The 19972-nt window shown below is 44.6% G+C and overlaps 1 protein-coding gene across 4 annotated transcripts in view; it reads right to left on the bottom strand.

Annotated features, from left to right (window-relative positions):
- LOC137416855 (ral GTPase-activating protein subunit alpha-1) overlaps positions 1-19972 on the bottom strand; it is a 344184-nt gene that overhangs the window by 238433 nt on the left and 85779 nt on the right. For all 4 annotated transcript variants that reach the window (XM_068102513.2, XM_068102512.2, XM_068102510.2 and 1 more), the window contains exons 8-10: positions 11250-11388; positions 10472-10680; positions 2600-2878 (exon numbers count right to left, since the gene is read on the bottom strand). In XM_068102513.2, coding sequence (XP_067958614.2) covers positions 2600-2878; positions 10472-10680; positions 11250-11388 — 627 coding nt within the window. The remainder of the gene's footprint in view (positions 1-2599; positions 2879-10471; positions 10681-11249; positions 11389-19972) is intronic.

A 19972-nucleotide genomic window follows, 5' to 3' on the forward strand; every position in this document is an offset into this window, starting at 1 on the left:
TGACACACGGAACATGAGCCATGCGATCAGCACCTAAAATTAAATAAAGCGACCACCGACCGGATCCGGAGCCAAACACTAACACCGACGCCACCAACCGCGTCATCGCAAGGGACGGTAAGGGGGGCCGTGGGGCCACGCCCCGAGAGGTGATGATTGGTCGTGGTCGTGGAGCGATGCGATGGTGCTCGATGATTGGCGCGAGCATGACATCATAATCGAACCTTCCAGCACGAGGGACAAAAAAGCAGAGCACCGCCATTTTTGCTCTCCTGGTCCGCGGCTGGCATCACGGGCGGTCGCGGTTCATTTGCTCTCTTGCGTTGGGTTTTCATTACGGACTGGATGCATTGTTCCCTCTCGTGCTGGGCTTAGTCGTAGGCGGTTGCATTCACACGCTCTCTCTGTTCCTGGCTGTGGTGGGAGGCGGACGCATCCTTCTCTCTTATCCCGGTAGTGCTGGCGTTGTGGCGGCTGTGTTCCGTGGCGGCTGTGTTCCGTGGTGTGTGCGCCTGAGAGACCTCAGCGCTTTGTGGAGTGTGGGACGGCGGAGGAGAGAGCTTGGCTGCCTCGCGTGGGCGGCTGGCGGCGGCGCAAATTCGCACCTTTGTGCGTTTCCCGCGCAAGGACTCAGGGACCTGTTTGGCGGCCGGGGTTCGGGGACCACTTGAGGAGCCCAGAGCTGAGTTCAAGCAAACGCTATTCACACACATTTTATTACTTTCATTTATTTCTCCCTGTGTCTGTTTCATGAGTCCGTATGGAGACGTCTCAATTTAGGAATTAGTTTTAGATTCATTTATTTGTTCCCTGGCATTTATTTTCATTAAACCTGTTATTTGTACATTTTCCAATTCGTGTCTGTCTTGTTTAGGAGTGGAGGAATGGTTGATCAGAGTAGTGATGGCAATGTACAAAAGAGCGCGCACAGCTGTAAGGATGAAGGATGGAAACAGTGGTGAGTTTGAGGTGAAGGTGGGAGTGCATCAGGGGTCGGTACTAAGTCCACTACTATTTGTAGCTGTGATGGAGGTGCTGGCTCAGAACGTAAAGGAGGGTTTACCGTGGGAGTTGTTGTATGCAGATGATCTGGTGTTGATTGCGGAAAGTATGGATGGACTGAAGGAAAAGATGAACAAGTGGAAGGAATGTATGGAGACAAAAGGTCTGAAGGTGAATATCGGAAAGACGAAGGTGATGGCAAGTGGTAAAGCATGTGGTGAGGTGGAAAGAACTGGGAAGTGGCCCTGTGCTGTGTGTAGGAAGGGTGTCGGAGTGAACTCCATTCAATGTACAATGTGCGCTGAGTGGGTTCATCAAAAATGTAGTGGTCTGAGAGGGTCATTAACCAGTGTGGCAGCTACATTCAAATGTAAGGTGTGCACAGAGGGAGCTGCAGATGGAGGAAATGTTGAGTTGGATCTTGGAGACGGCGTGAAGCTGGAAGGTGTGAAAACATTTTGCTACCTCGGAGACATGATGAATGGAGAAGGTGGATCAGACTCGGCAACGGTTGCTCGAGTGAGATGTGCATGGAAGAAGTTTCGGGAACTGAGTGGCGTGCTGATGATGAGGCGAGTGTCGTTGAAGCTGAAGGGAAAAGTGTATGCTGCATGTGTGAGAAGTGTTATGATTTATGGGAGCGAGACATGGGTAATGAACGTAGAGCAGCAACGAAGGTTGGAAAGGGTGGAAATGCGAATGGTTCAACGGATGTGCGGAGTATCGTTGAGAGAGAGGAAGACAAATGATGAATTGCGAAAGATGATGGGAATAGAGCCTGTGATTGATGCTGTGAAGAGGAACAGGTTGAGATGGTTTGGTCATGTGTTGAGGAAGGATGAAAGTGACTGGTTGAGAAGAGTGATGGAAATGAATGTAGAAGGAAGTAGAGGACGGGGAAGACCCAGAAAGACTTGGCTAAAGATGGTGGAAGAAGAAATGCGGGCAAGGGGGTTAACAAGGAGAGATGCAGAAAATAGGGCAAAATGGAGAAGATTGTCATGGGGACCGCAAGGCTAACCCCTGCTCTAGTAGGGAAAATGGCCTTTAAAATGCATGTTGTGTTGTTGTTGTGTCTGTCTTGTTTATCTGTCATAGGTTCGAGGACGCCCCAATGAAATCCAATATTATAGCTTGTGCTTCTTCATCTAGAACGAGTTATAACAGCTACAAATGAATGAAGGAATGATCGTTTTGAGGCCATTTTTCCCCGCTAAAGCGGGGGTTAGCCCTGCGGGCCCCATGAACTCATGGTTCCCTTTTTGAGGCAATTTTTATGGCCGGATGCCCTTCCTGACGCCAACCCATAGTCACCTCTTACGATGAGCAGGGATACGGTGTACCTATTCTAAACCGGGGTACACACCGGGATCATTCATCCCAGCAAGCTGGTACTCAATTTGCCGACCTCGGAAGGATGACAGGCTGAGTCACCCCCCCTTGGTGTTAATGCAGCGATCGACCGGGATTCGAACTCAGGATCCTAGGATCCCAAGCCGGCACCCTAACCGCTAAGCCAACACCAGCTACAGTGCAGTATATTCCAAATCGTTATGCAGTAAATAAAGGTCATTAATGAGGAAAAAGATAACCATACCTGCCGAAAAACCTCCACAACAAAGTTGACATTTTCCCGGCTTCCACAGAACACACGGCGTGCAACTTCAAAATCCGACAACCTCTCGTCATCGACACTGCACAAGCTGGACGTACTGGGTTCACGCTCCGTCAGCGTGCTCGTGTTGGAGTGTGACTGCTGCTCTTGGATTTCTGCTACATTGCTCCCACAAGCTGACGTCCCCACAGCCACACTATCACACACTTCACCAGCAGGACCCCTCAACTCCTCTTGGGACGGTACACCAACTGTCAGGTGCTGCGAAACAATATGGACAAGTGAAACAAATAAATTCTCATAAAAATACATTTCAAGTCTTTTTCTTTTGCACTACTTTACAACAAAACTAGCTCCTCAAAATCTTGTGTGAAGACTAAAGCAATTGTGATTTGAGTTTTAATTTAATCCGAATTCATTCAACTCAACTTCATTCAATTCAACTCAAACTCAAATGGGTTGAATGTGACATCAACAATGTATTGTCTTTCTTTTCTGCTTCTGCTTTACTTCATATTTTACTGAGTTGGACTCTTGTTTGTCACAATGTCACCCGCCAGGAGGTTATGTGCTGCAATGAATCCTTCCCAGAAAATTTAATATTCCACAGGATTTAGGCATCATGGTGGAGATTGCAATCCACAAACTTTCAGAAAGTTAGTCGCTGAGTATAATAGTAAATTACATTATTAAAAATTAATTACAGTAACGAAACACTACACTTTCAAGCATTCCTCAGGATTTAAAATTGTTAATACAGTAATATCCCAATTTATATCTCCCCTTGTCGCAAAATCACCGAAAGAACAACAGTACTTTGCATCGCACATAAATAAATGTACTGTGTTGTAGATTGGCTAAAAGGTATTGTAAAAGTGTTACCGTAGAAGTGGAGTTAGATGGTATTCGTCGAATGGATACTGGTCAATGTGCCATTGATGTTGCCGATGTTGCCGGTATATTAAGTGTGCCTCTGATTACGTTGCGTACCATCTATAAAAATGCCAACGTTCATTGAAGGAGGAGGAGTTTCAGGAATAGTTACCACCAAGTTTGACCAATACAGTGAGAGGCTTATTTTTTATTTTAAAACGTCTGGTAATTGTTTTTATTTGATTTATACGTATGTTTATTTGAATACAGCAAATGTCATTAACCAAAAAAAGGGTAATATCATAGGTAACTAAATGGTATTCATAGAATACTGTTATGTTTGTAGGGGGTAGGCAATGATTACCTTAGTCCAGGTAGAATTGCATAGGTAGTGTGCTCCGACTGTCATGAAGAAGAAGAAACCCTATGTATCATAAGTAGGGATCCGGTAGATCGTATGTCGTGCAAGCGCGTATCTTCGTTCCCATCACGAGGGGTGGGGTTATGCTAATTAGTTAGAGATTAATGGTAAATCCCCTGTATGTAATGGCCTCTGTTATTTTTCCTGTTCCTTATGACATCAGCAGCACACACTTAGCCAGGAAATCGCGCATTTATAGCACTAAATAAAAGCGACCATAACCGGGACATTCAACTACCGCTGGCACTGCCAGCCATGACATTGCCACATCGAGCAGGTGGGTCCAGGAGGCCACGCCCAGAAGAACAGTGATTGGTCCGGGATTGATTTGTGCAAGCACGGCTAAAATGGGACTATGGGATTGGTGGAGCAGACACGGATGACGTCAGAGCCTCGAGTACAACTGAGTTGGAGGGCGGACATTTTGTCTCTTGGGTCCGCACTTTGATAGAGAACGGTCGAGGCTCTTGACTTCCTCGCATCTTCTGGCTTTGGTGGTGAACGGTGACGATTTCATATCTCGCTCTGCTTCAGGATTTTCATGGCGACTGGTCGGAGTTCATAGTGCTCCTGCGCGAGTAGAGGAATTCATTGACAAGCACGTGAACATTTTGTAGCGCTCTTGCGCGCCGGGGGCATTGGAAGACTGGACGATCGGGAAGACGACCGCGGCTGAGTGGACCGCGCAGCGAGGCCTAGTTCCCGCCCATGGGCAGTGCAGCCTGCGGTTTCCTGCACAGTGTCCTGGAGGCCTGTGACGATCAGAGACGATTCCTGACAAGGTTCAACAGCAGCTCGGAGCCAAGTGCAACAAAAATAAAGCATTTATTTTCACAGTTATTTCTTCCCTTGTGTTGCAATCGAGTCTGTATGGGGACGTCCAGTTTAGGAATCGTAGTTTTTTTTAATCGTGGATTATTTTGTTAACAGCATTTCTTTAATAAAGCCGGTATTTTTGTACAGTAAATCCTGTGTTGGTTTCGAGTTAATCATCACAGGTGAGAAAACATCGGGTGGAAGCTGTCCAGGTAAGTTCATCATTCTCCTTTCCCTCGTGTGAAAAGAATACCATCATCATTGGATTGAACACCTTGGAGATAAAGCTCGTTTGGTCATCCGTGTCGCCCTGCTGTGTTCACTACGGGGTAGGCACACGACAATACTTAACCTGCACAGTCAACTTGGTGCGAGCCAACTCTTCTGTTTTTGCCTGTTTTTTTCTTTGATCCAATATGGCTGCCAGACCATGCGAGTGATTATATCATAAATTTATATTCACTAATATAATTGTTGCGTCGATCACACTCAAGAAATTTCAAACTGACTAGACTAAGTAAGCATTATTCCTGTCGAATTATGTCATGATAAGGCACGAATAACGTCATCGTTAACAACACTTATTCCCCATGTTGAGTTCTTTACAATGAGCCACGTTTCAGTTTTTTCCATGGAGCAGTTTCAGAGATATAAAGGTGCAACGTTTTTCGATTTTTCCAAGATAGTGCCTGCACCACGTGGCTTACGACGTCATAATTATCAGAAATTCTACAAAAGAAGGTGCTTCTTTGGTAAAAAATTTTTGTCTATCGGACCAAGAATTGCAGAGAAAAAAATTCATACTGATTGGATCAAGAGTTGGACTTGTCGAATTATGATATCATTAAGGTACCGTTGACATCATTGTAAACATATTATATTCCCCATGGGGATACTTGACAACGCACCATGTTTCTATTTTTTCCATGGAGCGGTTTCGGAGATAGAGGCGCAACGTTTTTCGATTTTTCCAAGATGGCACCTGTACCACGTGACGTACGACATCATACTTGTCATTAAAAATTTATACAGGAGGAGGCGCTCCTAGGGTGGGCTTCAAAAAAGCAAAATGCAGATTTTCTCCGGGACATGGTCTATTTTAGTTCCTTCTGGTGTCAAAGGAAACCACACCAAATTTGAATGGCATCCAATAATATTTAGGGGTGCCACATCAGTGATGAATTTTCCCCCATGCAAAAATAGGAATTCCCATTTTTTGGGCTGTATATACACAAAATAAATACATAATTATATATATACATTAAATATAATATTAAAAATAAATATATAGTAAATATACATTAAATAATAAATATACAAATACACATTATACATTATATATATATACAATATATTATACATACAGTTTTGAGACTTCCTATGATCACGATCTGGGCAATTTTCATGCATGTTTTGTACAGGTTCCCGGGGTCAGGGGTACGCTTTTTTAGTGTGTAATATGTAGGCCTAACTTATTGACTGTGGCTCTTTTGTAGAGAGTGACCCTGTGGAGTAAGAATTAACAGGATTTTACCCACATTCTTGCTTATTTTGCAGATATGGCATGTGCTAGTACCAGTGTTTCATTGAAAACTCGGGCTCAGGATAATGTGTATCTCATTGGGTCCACTTCTGGAGATGCCATCAAAGGTGCCAAGCTCCCGACTGTGCATCAATCTCTTGTCCTGTTTTTCCATCACCTGAAGAAGGAGAATCGCACTGCCCGGGAGAGTGCAACCCTCACCATTGAAGAGGTTGTGAAGTTCTGGGAAAAAGCTCACCTACCTACAACGACGAAGCAGCACTGCATCCATCGTTTGGAGAGGCTATATGAAGAATGGAGGAGCCTCCAAAAAGGTGCAAAGCGGGGTGGTGCGACCCAAGAGAAAAAGGAAGCATCCTTCAAGGCCTCCTTGGAGAAGACGTTTGATCTTAGGCATGCAGATTCGGAGGCCATAATCACCAACCCCGAGGACAGGAAGTTTCTTCACGATCAATTCTCAGAGAGGAAGGCTTCAATGGGATCTGTAGACACTGTGTTGGAAGCAAAAACGTTCTTGTGTGTTTGAAAGATCAGCAGCCACGAGATGATTATCGTGAACTCCTATAACTGACTGTCATCTACATGGGAGGAATCCCACCTCGTGGAATCTGGATCATGGCTCCAGGAGCAATGCACAGAGCCAGATGGATGGCAAAAGCACTATATTCACTACAGGTGTTCATGTTTCGGTCAGAGTTCCACTTGACACTTCGACAGGTGAGAGAACTCCGAGCCTTCAACATTTTTGTCTGCGTTGTGTATGTACAGGCTTGGTTTCGGGCTCCACAAGCTATTGAGGCTCCCCTGAATGACATTAACCTCTTCAAGAAGTTGGAAAAGTTTGAACAAATCAATCAGAAGATGGCTCAGGCAGCCTTGAAGGCACTTGGCCGCCACACGTGGTACATGAGCCCAGTACTAGTGGCATTTGCATTCTTTGACACCAGAATTGACAAAGAAAGCAAGATCAATATGATTGAAGCATTGAAAAATGACGGTGAAAACCCCTCTCCAAAGAGACCAGCTATCAAACGAGGAACCGCCCTGTCAATCGCTGGCCTCATAACAAAACACACCAAGCATTTCTTCAGCATCCTAGGGACCCCAACTGATTGGATGGATAAGGATCCTGGTTCATGGGAGCAAGAAACCAGCTTTCAGGAAGCAAAGAAAGCCGCCAGTGGCTTAGTCGTGGTGAACGACAGGGCAGAAAGGGGTGTCGCATTGATACAAGACTACAATAAGCTCCTTACAAAGGATGAAGAGCAAAAGCAAGCTCTGCTTCAAGTTGTTGCTGCTCACAGGAAGATGTACCCCGATGCCAAGAAGGCAACAGTGGTGAAACAGGCCCAGAAATAGGAGTTACATTTCTCATTATATTTGGGTTTTTTAATATTATGTGATATGGTGTCTCTTCATTTTATGAACTGAACATTTGGATTGTTATCATTGAATTTGAGTTTTCATAGCAATATAGTGCTATTTGTGCAGCTATTGTAACTTGTGTTTGCTAGAATACAAAGAAAGTGAGTGGAGGGTGGATTTTCATAAAACAAACTTCTGGTTTTGCTTTCGATCCATATATAGAAAAGTTTTGTAGACACCTTTCGTTTGAAGGCTGATGTGGCACCCCTAAAGAAAATCAGGTTGCTTTCATATTTGGTGTCATTTCATTTTGGAACAAAAGGAACAACATAAAGCCATGTCCCAGTAAATATTTAAAAAAAATTATTTTGAGCACCACCCTAGGCGCTCCTTTGCTGAAAATTTATTGTCCATCGCACTAACAGTTGCAGATAATTTTTTGTTTTCTTACTGATCGAATCAAGTGTTGTACTGGTCGAATTAGGACATCATAATGAAGGCACCGATGACATCATCATTAACATATGTTATTCCACATGGGGAGTACTTCACAATGAGCCTTGCTTCAATTTTTTTCATTGAGCTGTTTCGGAGATATAGAGGTGTAACGTTATTCCAATATGGCGTCCGTACCATGTGACCAATGATGTCATAATTATGAATAAAAAAATTCCACTGGCGGAGGCACTCTTATGGTAAAATTTTGTGTCAACCGGACCAACGGTTGCAGAGAAAATGAATTTTTAAAATGCAGACACGTACGTACGCACATATTCAACTGAATGCCTAACACTGCTTTTCGCTTCATGAGCACAGGGTAAAAAGCGAAATATAATACTTGAAATTGTGACATTATGAAAGCATCCCCTCCTTTTTTCTTTTTGGTATACAGGATCGAGGCTCGTGAAAGAGATAACATTTATCACACAAAGAATAAAACAGACACATAAAACATATAATAAGGGGAGCGGTAGACAATATGGGGAGAGAGGGGGTAGGACACAAACACAACATTTGAGAGCAGGGACATCGAGAGATCTGTGGGAACTCAGGCATGGGAAGAGGGGTGGGGAGGAGGGAGAAGTATAAAACACAAGGACACTGCAAGGACTTCCAGGAAAGAAGTTGGAATTTCAAACAAGGTGGATCTGGGGTGAATTAGCGGGGGTAGAAAAGATCAAGGTTTTGGATGGGGGAAGATAAGAGATGGTGGTGAACCAGCTGTTTTAAAGACCTGGAGGGAGGAGTGGGATTGAAGAGAGTGAGGGAGTTTGTTCCAGAGGTGGGAGAAAAGAGGAATGAAGGAGTGAACGTGAGCAGAGAGTCTTGATTTTGGCAGTTTAACCATAAGAGGGTTGCTGGCAGATCTTGTGCGACCTGTAGGAATATTTGGGGGACAGAGCCCAGAGAGAGCTGAGGGAGCAAGGCCGGAGAGGAGTCGGTAGAAGACAGAAAGACCACCAACCTGCCTGCGGTGGGTGAGTGAAAGGCCCTCGGAGTTAGCTTCATCGCGGGAGATTCCAATGATTCTGAAAGCTTTGGTTTCAACAGCGTGAAGCCGAGCTCGGTGTGAGGCAGGAGCACCGGCCCAGAGAGGAGAACAGTATTCCATTGAGCTGCAGATGAATGCTTATTCTATTGCTTATTGCTTATTCTATTAATTATTGTAAGAAAATTTGCTTTTATGTACGTCGTTTTAATATTTGTCACACTTTTCAGGAACACATCCATAGTCTGATACCCAGGGTAAACCGGGGTCTGATTATGTTAATCCTTTCCTTGCCATTGGTCTGTTGTTATATCCTCAAACTAGAACAGTACTCTTTGATGTCACGACGTCGACCGATATGCCTCCACCCACATTATTACATCATTATACATACTTGTACCAATTCTGGTTTAAATCCATTCAGCTGTTCTCAAGTATCATATTTGTACCTGCCATGACCTCTAACCTTTGCCCCCATAATCTAATCAGTTCATATTTAAATCATAATATATAATTATACCAAGTTTGGGGAAAATCCCATCACTGGTTCACAAGTTAACACAGCAACAGAATTTTTACCTAACGGAACCCTTGACCCCATGATCTGATTAATTCATCTTTGCATCATTGTAAATAATTGCACGATGTTTGACTTGGTACGCTTCTGCCACTCTTAAGTTATCATGGTAACGAAAACCTATTCCAGACTCTGACCTTTGAACTCTTGATGCCAAAATCTAATCAGTTTATCTTTGCATCATAATATATACTTATACCAAGTGTGGTCAAAATCCCATCACTGATTCAGAAGTTAGCTCAGTAACAGAATTTTTACCTGACATGACCTCTGACCTCTTGACCCCATAATATAATCAGTTCATCTTTGCATCATTCCCAAACTTGTACTAAGTTTGACTTGTATTCTTTCAGCCGTACTTACGCTATCGTTCTTACGCTATCGCAGGAACGAAAACCGATCACGGATGCATGGACGGACGAAGAACCCGAAAACATAATGCATCCGGCTACATCGTCACTGGAGGCATAAAAAACATTATTTTGTAAAGAGAAGGGATGGGTTTTGGAAGAGGGCATTCCATTTTATATTTAATCACAAACAAAAAAAGGCAATGATTTCCAAGTTTAGGAAATGAAAGTACCACTCAGTATCCTATTACACTGGGATTCCTGCCATAACATCACTTCCCTCTGCGTATTTTCCACTCGTAAACAAAGAAAAACCTTTCCAAACCCCTGTGATGAAGGTGCCACCCTAACTTACATTTTCCACATAATGATACGTTGCTGATCAACACAGTGGATCATAACGGAAGCACTTATGAATACCTGCCCATGTTTTGGAACATCTTCTCCTTGGGTGCTGGAGACTTTGGGAGTCGTGTTGACTTTGGCCTCGAGCCAGAAAGATACCAGCCACTTGATGAAAGCCACCCTTGCTGGTAGGAATGATTCTCTGGTGCAGTATGTGACTTGGTTGGTCTCCGGGTCTTTACCAATTTGCACATAATGAGGTTTGTGTCGTAACGTTGGAATTTCTGCACAGAACATGACATTATTCATCCAACATTTAAACAATTAGCCCAGTTCAACATGATCTCTTCACTACAAAGTTACATTGACATCATAAACATGTGCTTTAAAAATTGCCAAAGATGCATAATAGAGAAGAGAAAACTTTTTGAATAATAGACAATGTAAAAGAGGAAGTGTGCAAATATGAAAGCATGTCGACTGATCGATACTCTATGATGGTCGTCTTGTGATGCAAATAATGCGCTGGCATGTCAAAGGCTGGAAGTTCGATATACAGCTTTAGGAAACATTTTAAGCACTTGGATTCTAACCATTCAGACATCAAGCAAGTCAAAAAATTGGGTTGCTATTAGATTGTTAGTAAAAGCCAAGATGATTCATCAATAACAAATCACAGTGGAGGGAATCTGCTGAGCTCGTCTCATCTGGTTCACATGCGGTCGGTCCACACTTTGTACTTGACCTAATGCCCTCAGGGAAGCTTGGGCATCGACACAAAAATGCTGCTTACAGAATGATAGCAATGCCCAAAATCCAGGCAAGTGAAAATCAGACTTACAGCACCACTCACCTAAAATAGGATGATATAAACTTGTTTCTTTGGAAAATCCAGGAAATATATATGGAAGGTAGAATTTCTTGAAGTTGTTAAGAAGGAATAAAAATCCCTTCTCCTGGTTTTCTCTCTCTCGCCATTCAAGACTCTTTGCCTAAGGACACAAAAAAATAGTTGTAGTTGGGAAGGTCAGTATTCAAAACTGAAGGCAGGGCGATCTTGTATGGCTGCCCAGTAGGCAATGCTCACCTCTGACGTATTGACCACTGAATGGTCTTCATCAAGAACTGTGCAGGTATATTGTTCCCTTTGTTAACTATCCCCCAAATGGGTAGGGGGCATCACGAGAAGGGATAAAATGTTTGTTGTGGGGCCCTCCCATTTTCTCCCATTGACTCTAATGTTAATTCTGTGAAGAACTATTTGACCTTGTCAATAAAAAGGAGTGAATTTATTCTCAAGAACAGAGACCTCCTCCTGAACCAACATCTCCTTCTTCTTTCTCACCCGTTCCTCTCATCCTGCACCAGCTTCTCCTCCACATAAATTGGTTGTAGGACCGAGCTGGGGGAGAATTATAAGCCAAATAATATATTATACGTGTTTTCTGAGCAGTGGAGATAGTAGGTGAGTCATCGCTGGCACCCGGACAAAATTATTTTATTTCTGACCGACTCAAGATAGAAATCGTGCACTGTTGTGCTCTTACAGAAACAATATCTTGCAACAAACCAAGCAATGTTAAATTAATTTGTAAAATAAGGGGACATTCGAAAAGATATTGTTGTGTTATTATGTATTTCCACTGTTGAATTCAACTACAGTGGGGAGAACAAGTATTTGATACACTGCCGATTTTGCAGGTTTTCCCACTTACAAAGCACGTCAAGGTCTGTAATTTTTATCATAGGTACACTTCAACTGTGGAAGACGGAATCTAAAACAAAAATCCGGAAAATCACATTGTATGATTTTTAAGTAATTAATTTGCATTTTATTGCATGAAATAAGTATTTGATACATCAGAAAAACAGAACTTAATATTTGGTACAGAAACCTTTGTTTGCAATTACAGAGATCAGACGTTTCCTGTAGTTCTTAACCAGGTTTGCACACACTGCAGCAGGGATTTTGGCCCACTCCTCCATACAGATCTTCACCAGATCCTTCAGGTTTCGGGGCTGTCGCTGCGCAACACAGACTTTCAGCTCCCTCCAAAGATTTTCTATTGGGTTCAGGTCTGGAGACTGGCTAGGCCACTCCAGGACCTTGAGATGCTTCGTACGGAGCCACTCCTTAGTTGCCCTGGCTGTGTGTTTCGGGTCGTTGTCATGCTGGAAGACCCAGCCACGCCCCATCTTCAATGCTCTTATTGAGGGAAGGAGATTGTTGGCCAAGATCTCGCGATACATGGCCCCATCCATCCTCCCCTCAATACGGTGCAGTCGTCCTGTCCCCTTTGCAGAAAAGCATCCCCAAAGAATGATGTTTCCACCTCCATGCTTCACGGTTGGGATGGTGTTCTTGGGGTTGTACTCATCCTTCTTCGTCCTCCAAACACGGCGAGTGGAGTTTAAACCAAAAAGCTCTATTTTGGTCTCATCAGACCACATGACCTTCTCCCATTCCTCCTCTGGATCATCCAGATGGTCATTGGCAAACTTCAGACGGGCCTGGACATGCGCTGGCTTGAGCAGAGGGACCTTGCGTGCGCTGCAGGATTTTAATCCATGACGGCGTAGTGTGTTACTTATGGTTTTCTTTGATACTGTGGTCCCAGCTCTCTTCAGGTCATTGACCAGGTCCTGCCGTGTAGTTCTGGGCTGATCCCTCACCTTTCTCATGATCATTGAGGCTCCACGAGGTGAGATCTTGCATGGAGCCCCAGACCGAGGGAGATTGACTGTCATCTTGAACTTCTTCCATTTTCTAATAATTGCGCCAACAGTTGTTGCCTTCTCACCAAGCTGCTTGCCTATTGTCCTGTAGCCCATCCCAGCCTTGTGCAAGTCTACAAATTTGTCCCTGATGTCCTTAGACAGCTCTCTGGTCTTGCCCATTGTGGAGAGGTTGGAGTCTGATTGATTGAGTGTGGACAGGTCTGGAGACGGCTTTGCGGTCGGTCTTTGCGGTCTTTGTGGTCGGAGACGGTCTGGAGACGTCTTTTATGCAGATAACGAGTTCAAACAGGTGCAGTTAATACAGGTAATGAGTGGAGAATGGGAGGGCTTCTTAAAGAAAAAACTAACAGGTCTGTGAGAGCCGGAATTCTTACTGGTTGGTAGGTGATCAAATACTTATTTCATGCAATAAAATGCAAATTAATTACTTAAAAATCATACAATGTGATTTTCAGGATTTTTGTTTTAGATTCCGTCTTCCACAGTTGAAGTGTACCTATGATAAAAATTACAGACCTTGACGTGCTTTGTAAGTGGGAAAACCTGCAAAATCGGCAGTGTATCAAATACTTGTTCTCCCCACTGTATATGACTCATTTGTACCATGCGATGTATTACACTTTGAAATATGGTGTTGGGATTATGGATTCCCAATGATGAATTCATCTGCACAATGTTGAAATACATGATAATAGGATTTAGGAAATCTTAGAAATATAAACGATTATATTGACATATATCGAATATTGACATTTACATACACGTCAGGTGGGTCGACGACAACCGTTGACTACCTGCTGGTGCGTAGGCGAGATAGGGGGCACCTCCGGGACACAAAGGTGATCCCGGGGGAGGAGGCTGTTTCACAGCACAACTTGGTTGTCTGCGACATCAGGGTGAAAGGTGCGAGGAGAACTCGGCGGGTGAAGTACCAACCGAGAATGAAGGTGTGGAGGTTGAAAGAGGTGACAGTGAGGGAGGCATTAAAAGAGAGGCTGAGTATGGTAGAGGATGATGTGGTTGAGCTTGAAAGTGGTTGAATGTCTGTTGGGAGCCGTTGGTGAGGTATGTGGATGGACAAAAGGACCACCGAGGCACTCGGAAACATGGTGGTGGGATGATGAAGTTGGAAAGAGGATTGACGAGAAGAGGAAGAGGTTCAAGGAGTGGCAGAAGGCGAAGGGTATGGGGGAAGAAAAGGCAGAGCATGAAAGTTATAATGCAGCCAAGAAGGCTGCAAAGAAAGAGGGAGTAAAGGCGCAGGAGGCATGTAGAAAAATGTTCGGAGAACGCTTGGATTTGGAAGAGGGTCAGAGAGCGGAATTCAGGATTGCAAAGCAGATAGCGAAAGAGAGGTGTGATGTGATGGGGGTGAGTTGCTTGAAGGATGAAGTGGGACAAATCGTTGTGGGCCCAGATGGAATTAAAGGAAGATGGAAGAGATATATGGAAATACTGTTGAATGCAGAGAATGAATGGGATGGCAACATAGAGAGTAACCCAGTGTTAGGACCGGCAGAGAAGATAACCGAGAAGGAAGTTGAGGAAGCGATAAAAGCAATGAAGAGTAGAAAAGCGGGAGGGCCGACGGGAGTTGTGGGAGATATGTTGAAGGCAGCGGGAAATTGGGGTGTGAAGCGAATGACATAGATCTGTAATCTGGTGGTGAAAGAAGGCCGCATTCCAGTGGATTGGGAACTGAGTACCCTCCTCCCTCTATACAAGGGGAAAGGTGACCCTCTGGACTGTGGCTCGTATCCAGCGATAAAGCTATTGGAGCATGGAATGAAGGTATTGGAAAGGGTGTTGGAGAGGAGGATAAGGAAGAAAGTGAAGATTGACGAAATGCAGTTTGGATTTATGCCAGGAAGAGGAACGACAGACGCGCTTTTTATTGTGAGGCAGTTGCAGGAGAAGTACATGGAGAAGAGGAAGAAGTTGATCTTTGGGTTTGTTGATCTGGAGAAAGCATTCGAGAGGGTTTTTTTTTTTTTTTTTTTTTTTTTTTTTTTTGTATACAAGATCGAGGCTCGTGAAAGCGCGAAAATTAATCACACAGAAAGACAAACAGACACATAAAACAAATAACATCGGGAGCGGTAGACAAGATGGGGAGAGAGGGGGAAGGACACAAACACAACATTTGAGAGCAGGGACCGAGAGACATGGAGACATCGAGAGATCTGTGGGAGGGAGAGGGCTTTGGGGGGGAGGCATGTGAAGGGGGGAGGCATGTGAAGGGGGGGAGGCATGTGAAGGGGGGGGGGTGGGAGAGGTATAAACATATGGACACTGCCAGGATTTCCAGGAAATAAGTTGGAATTTCAAACAAGGTGGATCTGGGGTGAATTAGTGGGGGTAGAAAAGATCAAGGTTATGGATGGGGGAAGATAAGAGATGGTGGTGAACAGCTGTTTTAAAGACCTGGAGGGAGGAGAGGGATTGAAGGGAGTGTGGGAGTTTGTTCCACAGGCGGGAGAAAAGAGGAATGAAAGAGTGAAGGTGAGCAGAGAGCCGAGATTTCGGCAGTTTAACCATCAGAGGGTTGCTGGCAGATCTTGTGCGACCTGTAGGAATATTTGGGGGACAGAGCACGGAGAGAGCTGGGGGAGCAAGGCCGGAGAGGAGTCGGTAGAAGACAGAAAGACCACCTATCTGCCTGCGGTGAGCGAGTGAAAGGCCCTCAGAGATAGCTTCATCGCGGGAGATTCCAATGATTTTGAAAGCTTTGGATTCAACAGCGTGAAGCCGAGCCAGGTGTGAGGCAGGAGCACCAGCCCATAGGGGAGAACAGTATTCCATTGAGCTGCGGATGAAAGCCTTGTATGTGGTGAGGAGCTCAGGTGTGCCGAGGAAGGACTTCGCACGACGGAGGATGCCCAGTCGGCGACTGGCTTTGGAGGCCAGCTTGGAAATGTGGTTTTCCCAAGAAAGATCATGGCAGATAGTGAGACCCAAAAGCTTGAGTGACAGAACTTCTTGGAGAGGATTGTTGAGAAAGTAGATGGGAGGGTTGTCCAGTCGATCTTTTCGGAGAGACATAGTAAGAGAGTGAGATTTGGCAGGATTGAAAGACATGTTCCACTTGTTTGACCAGTCTGTGATTTTGTCCAGGTCTTCAGAGAGTGAGGAGGCTGCAGACTGCCTATCTGAGGGAAGAGGAATGGAGCGGCAGAGAGTGGAGTCATCAGCAAAGAGATAGAGAGGATTTTCCAGAGAGTCAGAGAGATCATTGATAAAGACCAGAAAAAGCACAGGGCCCAGCACACTTCCTTGGGGAACTCCAGCCTGAACAGGAAGGGGAGATGAGAGAAATCCATTCAGGGCCACACGTTGACTACGACCAGAGAGGAAGTCCGCAAGCCATGCATGGAGATTTCCATGGATACCATAGGAGGAGAGTTTGGTGAGCAGAGCTGGGTGCCAGACCGTATCAAAGGCCCTTGATATGTCAAGGGAGACAGCTCTGATTTCCTGTTTGGCATTCAGGACCTCCATCCATTGTTGAGACAGCAGAAGCAGCATGTCCAGAGTAGAGTGACCTGGTCTGAAACCAAATTGATGATCAGAGATCAAGCCATTGGAGAAGAGGAAAGATTTCATATCCGAAGCAATGATGGATTCCATGACTTTGCTGATAATTGGGAGCAGGCTGATTGGTCTGTAGTTGCAAGGATCTGTTTTTGCACCTTTTTTGTGTAAAGCGGTAATGTTAGCTGATTTCCAGGATGCTGGCAGATGACCTTGAGCAAAAGATAGGGTGAAAAGAACAGAGAGAGGGTGAGATAGAGCGGCAGAGCAGGATTTTAGGACCCGTGGGCTGATGCCGTCTGGTCCAGTTGCAGAATCAGAGTCGAGGTTTGACAAAAACTCCTCCACCTTGTCAGGAGAGAAGGACACAGAGTCCAGGAGCATTTGGGTTCGACTGGGAAAGGTGGGAACAGAGAGAGATGGGTTTGGGACTAAGGATTTCGAGGCGAACACAGAGTTGAGGCATTCGGCTTTGTCACGTGCGATGTCAACTGTGTGGCCATTTGAGGTAAGGGAGGGGATGGAGGGGGAACAAACACCAGAAACGGATTTCCACGTGAAGTAGTGACATGGGCATTGAGGAAGTTAGGAGTGGAGGAATGGTTGATCAGAGATGTAATGGCAATGTACGAGAGAGAGCACACAGCTGTAAGGACGAAGGACGGGAACAGTGGTGAGTTTGAGGTGAAGGTGGGAGTGCATCAGGGGTCGGTACTAAGTCCACTACTATTTGTAGCTGTGATGGAGGTGCTGGCTCGGAACGTAAAGGAGGGTTTACCGTGGGAGTTGTTGTATGCAGATGATCTGGTGTTGATTGCAGAAAGTATGGATGGACTGAAGGAGAAGATGAATAAGTGGGAGGAATGTATGGAGACAAAAGGTCTGAAGGTGAATATCAGAAAAACGAAGGTGATGGCAAGTGGTAAAGCATGTGGTGAGGTGGAAAGAACTGGGAAGTGGCCGTGTGCTGTGTGCAGGAAGGGTGTCGGAGTGAATTCCATTCAATGTACAATGTGCGCTGAGTGGGTTCATCAAAAATGTAGTGGCTTGAGAGGGTCATTAACCAGTGTGGCAGCTACATTCAAGTGTAAGGTGTGCACAGAGGGAGCTGCAGATGGAGGAAATGTTGAGTTGGATCTTGGAGACGGCGTGAAGCTGGAAGGTGTGAAAACATTTTGTTACCTCGGAGACATGCTGAATGGAGAAGGTGGCTTAAGGTCTCATTGGTTTGATAGGTCATTGAACATTGGGGTGCAGCCCTAATGACCTATTAAGGCATCTTCCAGGGTAGCGGTATCTAGGTCGAGGAACCGACTAGCGGTTCAAGACTTCGGGTCGACTATAGTGAATTTGGCTGGGGTTGAGGCCAGGGGGTCACGACTTGGGTAGCTCAAATATGAGGTTTGAAAAACAAGCCTGGATACCATAAGATCACTGAACCGGGGTAAGATATTCCAGGTGGATGAAGAATTAGGAGTTCCACACTTGACTTAATGTCTAACTGGCCAGGTCCCAATAAATTTCAAAAGAAGAGGATCCTCTGAGACTAGATAGGTAGGGTAGGGTTGTTGTAAACGTAGCGGATACAAGAGTGAATTGGAAATTTCAAAAAGATGGAACAAACTAACACCGAAGGTTGATTGGCTGAAGATCCAACACTGTAAACAAAAGATTGAAGAGAAGCCAATGGACTATCTAGAGAGACTACAGGAGGTGTTTGAGCGGAATTCAGGGATGGTAAGAGAAACAATAGGCGTGCCATTAGTTTATATGTTCGTGAATGGGTTAACACCAAAATTGCAAGTCAAAGTAAAGAAACTATGTGTTTCATGGGAAACTAAGACTATTGAGGAGATACTGCCTTTTACTGAACTTTGTTATGGGCAGATGGAGCAGTTACGATCGAGGGACAGACCAGATAAGCTGGTCAGACAGGGTTCATGTTACAAATGCAAGCAGAATGGACACTGGAAAAGGGAGTGTCCACAAAAGAATCGAGACAGACCCCTCCGACAAGTATCTGTAGCCCCAGGCTGTCCTGGGTGTACATTGCTAGTAGAAATCCTGGGTGTGTACCATTCCCAGTGGAAATCCTAATGTGGGTCCTTGGTAGACGTTGGGGGCTGATGGATAACTTTGTGAAGTATGGTCGATGATGGAAACAATCTGTGAATGTTTTTTTTTGGGGTAGTTTGAAAGTTGGTCATTCTGAAATGTTGTTGGAAGTATTGAGTTGTCTTGTGAAGTGGTTGCAGTGGTTGGTTTTAATATACTTGGAGTGCCAGCCGAGACGGAAGTACCCAGAGTTGGGTCATTATTGATATTTGAACAAGTTGGTTACAAGTGAATTATTGACACTATTGAGGTACCCGTGCTTAGCACGGGTGGGAGGCCAGAAGCAAACAGGCAATGCAGATACGGTGAATGTTAAAGCATGAAGCCAATAAATTCCACATTCCTGTAGCACCTTCAGTCGCACGTCAGACATGGACAGCAAGTTCGTGAAGGACTTCCATGAAAAACGTACCCGTCCGCAAACAAACAGGTACGTGTGTTCAATTTCCAGTCAATGGCGAATCTGCATATGGCGATCCGCGAAGTTCACGTTTAGAAAGTAGAAACCGTAACGGCATTCCGTCATTCACTTGAACTCAATATCGCTTTTTTCATTCCAAACAGCATAACTCCAATAATAATAATAAGCCTATTTTTACTATAGCCTATTTTACTCCAGGGGGTCCCAGGATTACCCACCCAAAATGTTGGTTGTTGATTGCTGGGCTGGCCTGCATCTTCTTAGCTGGCCTGCATCTCCCTTGACATTTCTTACTCTCGTAAGAGCTCTATGTCCGAGGGAGGTGGTTGAAAAATCTTACCAGCCGATTTGGAAAACCAAGTCATGAAAGACTGGGGCCGAACTTAATTTTAATTGTTCTGTACGATATTTAAGTTGTATGGATTTTGATTAAGCTTGGTGGACAGATTTGGTGTGTAACAGAGATGAATTGATTTGGTTTTGGTAAGGATCTGGAGGTGGATTCGAGAATAATTTAGTTTTCAAGTGATTCTTCACCATTGAAAGATCGGGTGACATGAAACATGAGCTATTATGCAACACAAGGTATTTTGGCAGGTGGCGTGCACGCTCGGTAGATTGGAGGGGGGAGGGCACAAGAGCTCAATAAATGCATGGTGAAGGTAACGAGTAAAAGCTTCGATGGGATGGGCTCCAAGGAACGTGTTTGCGTTTATATGTTAGACTAACGATTGGGAAGGATTTTAGAAACGGTTTGGAGTGAAGCAGTC

The sequence above is a fragment of the Myxine glutinosa genome, chromosome 11 (genome assembly GCF_964187855.1).
Source record: "Myxine glutinosa chromosome 11, kmMyxGlut1.1, whole genome shotgun sequence".
Lineage (NCBI taxonomy): Eukaryota > Metazoa > Chordata > Myxini > Myxiniformes > Myxinidae > Myxine > Myxine glutinosa.